Here is a 4888-nt window from a genome sequence, read left to right on the forward strand (position 1 = left end):
ACCAGGATTGCCTGGCTCATCTGCTTGTTTGGCCTAAGGAGCCTTGAAAACCAGAATTTTCTAGGATTTTGAAGTGGATTCAAGTAATTTCTGATGGAAAAGGAATTTAAACTGCTGCAGTGTGGGGACAGAAATCTTATCTCTGATCTCTACAGAAAAGACTCTAATGCTGCTCTTCCTACCTCCCACTTTTCCTTTCCAACAAGAAAGATGGAAAAAGAAGCAAGAGAAAGAGGTAAAAAAATGACTTTTTTTTTTTCAAACTGAAGAAAACTTTAAGTCACTGAAAATATTTGAACAGAAATAAATACAAATTAGCCAACAATTGAGCAACTAGTTTTATTTAAAGTGAAACGCAACTAAGATTGTATACGACAAAAGATACCAAAAAAACCTAGTGAATGTCTCAAATTTTTTTTTGGGGGGGGGGTGTTTCCTTTCTTTCCCCCTAATTCTGTGGATACAGTAGATCCTCTCTGAGGGAGAACTGCTATCAGATGGCATTTGCAACTGATTTGTGCAATTGATGAGACAGATGGAAAACTGCTCTCATCAAAACTTGCTGCAACTCTGTAGGCTTTGGCCAGTGAAACTGTCCTTGCGCTGTGATACCGTCTAATACCATGTTCCCTAAGCCCTGTGCTAGCTTTGGTTTTCCTTTGAAACTAAGTGTGGAAATATAAAGAGGAAGGTCCATGTGAAAGAAAATGATCCTGGCATCCCCTCGACCGAACATAAATAATCTAAAAATTGTATTTTGCTCTGATGCGTGTTTTTCAAAAGTGAAGCACTTGTGGCTGCTATTAAGAGCTAATTCAGATTGCCACAATCACAGCCCACTCACTGGCCGTTTGCCGGTGAAGTGCCGTGGCACGGCTGGAGAGCACTGCAGAGGCAGAGACCGGGCAGGCATTAGGGAGACCTAGGCACTAATTTAACTAGGGGTCTAATTTAACTGTCATTGGAGCCTATTAAAGCCAGTGAAGGCCAGCAGCAGTGACCAGTGCTTTAAGCGGGAGCAACCCCTCACTGAGAAGTGCAGGACACACTGCACCACGGCTGAATTTGGCACAGGTAAAAAATGTGGCCATGAGATTCCGCGGTTAGCCAATTTGTTGATGTTCCCCTGGCTTGCAGGAGGGCAAAGAAACAAATGGTGTCATGCATAGGGTAGGAGGGATTTAACTCGCTGGGCAGAGACAGGGGGAGCAGAAGGTTGGTCCTGTGGACAATGCCCTCTCCCCAGTGCTACAGCCAAGCAGCAGTGCCTCTGCTCACCTTTTTCCTGACTCACAGGAGCAGTTCTGACCTTGTGTCAAAAGAAACCAAAAGAGGTAAGGCCAAAAAAAAGAGGCTCAAGTGTCTGCTGAATGCCTCTGTGCTGAGAATTCAGCAGGGGGGCAGTAGCAGCAGCAGCGAGAGCTTCTCCCACAGCCCCTTGCAGGTCTTGGGACACTCATCCCAGGGGCACCAAGTAGTCTCCAGTGGGTCTGCTTTATCTCTGCTGAGAAAGGCAGAGAGGAAATCCATGGGAAGTGGTTTGGATACCTTTGGTAATGTTTACTGTCATGTCAAAATGCCCCTTAGGATTTAGCCAAAGAGCAGCCAGTGATGCCAGGCAACCCACTGAACAGTGACATGGTTGCGGTCTCTGGGCATTAGTGACTACGGCTGAATGTAAACAAAGTAGAAAAAAATCTGAAGTAATCAACAACAAAACATGCAAGACACTGAATGCCAAGTTCAGAAACTAATCAGTGGCCTTGTTGTCCCTATAATACGCTATAAAATCCCTCCTTTAAAAAAATGCTACTTAAACACTAAGTCTGTTAGTTCAGTTGTATTTTAAAAGTACTTAATAGTCCTGTGTTACTATAAAATTGTTTAATTCTAAAAATATCAAGCAACAGGACTATAACTGCTTGTTTATCAGAGATTTAATAATAAAAATCAGAATAAATATTGACCAGATTAAAAACCTAATGTGGAAGCACTTAAAAATGCTCCTCATGGAATTGATCCACCTACATATTAAAAAAAAAAGTGGCTATTTATGATGCATACAACAGGATTATTCCCTTGCTTCCTGTTTTCAAACAGAGCAATCCAAATAAGCATCATGGCAAAGACCATTAACTAACGGCACTTGCGAGAGGTATGTCAATTGGAGCCACGCGAGAATCCAGCGGTGCCACCAATGTCATTAATTTTTCATTAGCCCTGGTGAAGTGAGATATTTTTCTTTACGACTTAACTCCCAGAGCCACGTATTGACTTGTTCCTTTTAATAACATGTTTGCAGAGGAAAGGTGTCAAATACTATGCGGGTAAATTAAAATTGCTCAAAAAATTCAGAAAGAAATGTCAACAGTGCACTCAGGTGACCTTGTTATTACTTGAATCTGATTAGTTTTAAGCCTCATGGCTGTCAAGGCCTGTCTCATTATTTTTAATGGTAATTCCCATCTAATCTGTCTGTTCTACATGAAAATACATGGTTCACCTGCCCTCATGGACAAAACACGCACAGAGGAAAAAAATGTCTCTTTTTTATCTGAGATACATTCCCACGCTATGAGGATTTCGCCTTCTTCAACTGCAAGGGTGTAGCTGAATGTTAATGGGAAGAACACTTCTGAAATAAGGGAGGAACCTAAGTGTACGTCCAGTTTCAGAATGGACTTGTCACAGTTCTGTCAACCTCACTCGATGCTACAGAGGACAAATGCGGGATTGCAATGCCTGGAGTTCCTGTGGATGCAACGGTCCCCAGAACCTAGGAGAAGAACTTCTCCAACTCCTCTTGCCTTTCAGTGAGACTTAGGAATATATGTGTGTCTGTCCCTTCAAAAGGTCAAGGCAATATTCCCTCCACAGGGTTCTGCTGTAAGCAAGCAAAGCTAAGCTATGAAAAAAACAATAAACACTGGCTATTTGCATTTGAATGAAAATAAAGGTAGTCTGAAAAGAAAGATGGAATAAAATCTCAAATCAATGACATTCTGGACCCTAGAGACTGGTGTGGTTATCTAATCTCAACTCAAATGGATTAGCATACTCTAGGAAATGTGTTCACTGCCCTGTTAATCAAGACAGAGTAAACAGTACAACCCCAGCTAACCCTCACTGCTCTAGAGGAAAGCCCAAATCAACAGTGTACTTATTTTTCTGGAGATTATGGGAAATCTTGTTCTATTTTTATTGCTTAGATGTTAGCTGATTGAGTCTGCAGAACTTTGCTCACACGCTAGGCGGCAGTGCCCACCACCACTGCCACCAATACCATCGTACCTGACTCTGCCACATCAGCAATGTTCACCCCTTGCTCTTGTGCCATGAAGCCCAGGACGGAAAAAATTGCGAAGCCAGACACAAAACTGGTACCACTGTTCAGGCATCCCAGCAGCAAACAGTCCCTAAGTCACACATATGTCATGGAGCAAGTTAATTAAAAAAAAATTAACCCATTGTCCCTACTTTATTTACATCATTAGCTAAAACACTAAACCCCCTTTGGATGGAAACTTGCCTATAGCAGTTGTATTTGTACTTGTTGTAGCTCCCCAGGGAAGTCATTGCTCCTAAGCAGATTGCATATGAGAAGAAGATTTGTGTCCCTGCATCTATCCAGACCTAAAGAGAAAGACGGAAAAACTGTTACTACCGGCATTGTTGCACTGCAACACTCAACACACACACAGAGTTCAAACTATGCAACATCAACAAAATAATTGCTTCCACTGAGGGTGATAGCTAAAGGGTCAGGGAGAGAGGGGAAGACAACATCACATTTGCAAGTCTGGCTTTTACAGGGAAAAGAAAATGGTTAGCATCAGAGCCCACAAGGACAGCGTCTCTACCACAGCTCCTGTATCCCCTCCCCAGAGATGCTCAGTATTTCTAGTTTCTTAGTCATTCAGCTGATCCTTCCTGATGGCGCAACGATAAACGTGTTTCAGTGCAATAGGAAACGCAGAAGTATTTAAAACGTTGCTCTTTTCTGTTGCAACTAATTTCAGTTAGACTCAGCGGACAGTCAGCAAACTGAGGATGTGAAAAGCTTGAGAAATAGGGTTGTGTATCTGGTTTGTTTATTTCCCTTTCTTTCTGGTTGTTTTTGTATCTGTTCAAATGCAAGATAAAAAGCCATAGGGGTGGGGGGAAAACAAGCAAAAAACAATGCACTTTATATGATATGTATCTGATCTCGGTGTCATGAATCCTTTTCCCAACTACATTAAAAAAAACATATACAGAGTGAAATAACAGTACACGATCAACTTCTCCATTAGGAAATATGTAGCAAGCTATCAAAATGCACCCATTGAATCCCATTTGTTCACTTCTTTCTGCTAATGCAAGCCTGCCAACGCCAGCAGAAACCACCAAGGAGTCTGAGTAAGTGAGAATTGAGACTGTAGACGATTACCTCCTCCCTCCCACCACCGCTTCCCGGCACCTTGCTGACTGATGTCTCCTCGGAGATGATGCTTTTGCTAGATCGTGGGAGGGGGCTTGCCACCTCACATGAATCTGTTCTACATTATTGGCTGATGCTCTGGGCTTAGGGCTAATAGTAGATCATAAAAACAACAGAGTCCCCTAAAACACGATTAATTCATAAAACATAATGTCTCCTGGCAAGAGGGTGTCTTGTATACAGAGTGTGAGACTGGACCACATTTGCACATTGTTTTTCAATTACACTTTTCCTACTTCAGTTATTTTGCTATCACTGGAGATTTATTTTAACCAAATACTCATTAGAAAGAAATAGCAAAGAAAGATGTTATTCCCTCTCACTGTAACCCCTTGTCTTCTCTTTTTTTTTTTTTTTTGGGGGATTTTTTTTTTTTTTTTTTTTTGTTTTTTTTTTTTTATCACTTTC

The 4888-nt window shown here is 41.7% G+C and overlaps 1 protein-coding gene across 5 annotated transcripts in view; it reads right to left on the reverse strand.

Moving 5' to 3' along the window:
* Positions 1-4888, reverse strand: part of SLC6A6 (solute carrier family 6 (neurotransmitter transporter), member 6) — a 51987-nt gene that overhangs the window by 10285 nt on the left and 36814 nt on the right. For all 5 annotated transcript variants that reach the window (XM_010133706.1, XM_010133707.1, XM_010133710.1 and 2 more), the window contains 2 exons: positions 3530-3633; positions 3292-3416 (listed from right to left, as the gene is read on the reverse strand). In XM_010133706.1, coding sequence (XP_010132008.1) covers positions 3292-3416; positions 3530-3633 — 229 coding nt within the window. The remainder of the gene's footprint in view (positions 1-3291; positions 3417-3529; positions 3634-4888) is intronic.

This window comes from Buceros rhinoceros, unplaced genomic scaffold (assembly GCF_000710305.1).
Source record: "Buceros rhinoceros silvestris isolate BGI_N320 unplaced genomic scaffold, ASM71030v1 scaffold10443, whole genome shotgun sequence".
Classification (NCBI taxonomy): Eukaryota; Metazoa; Chordata; class Aves; order Bucerotiformes; family Bucerotidae; genus Buceros; species Buceros rhinoceros.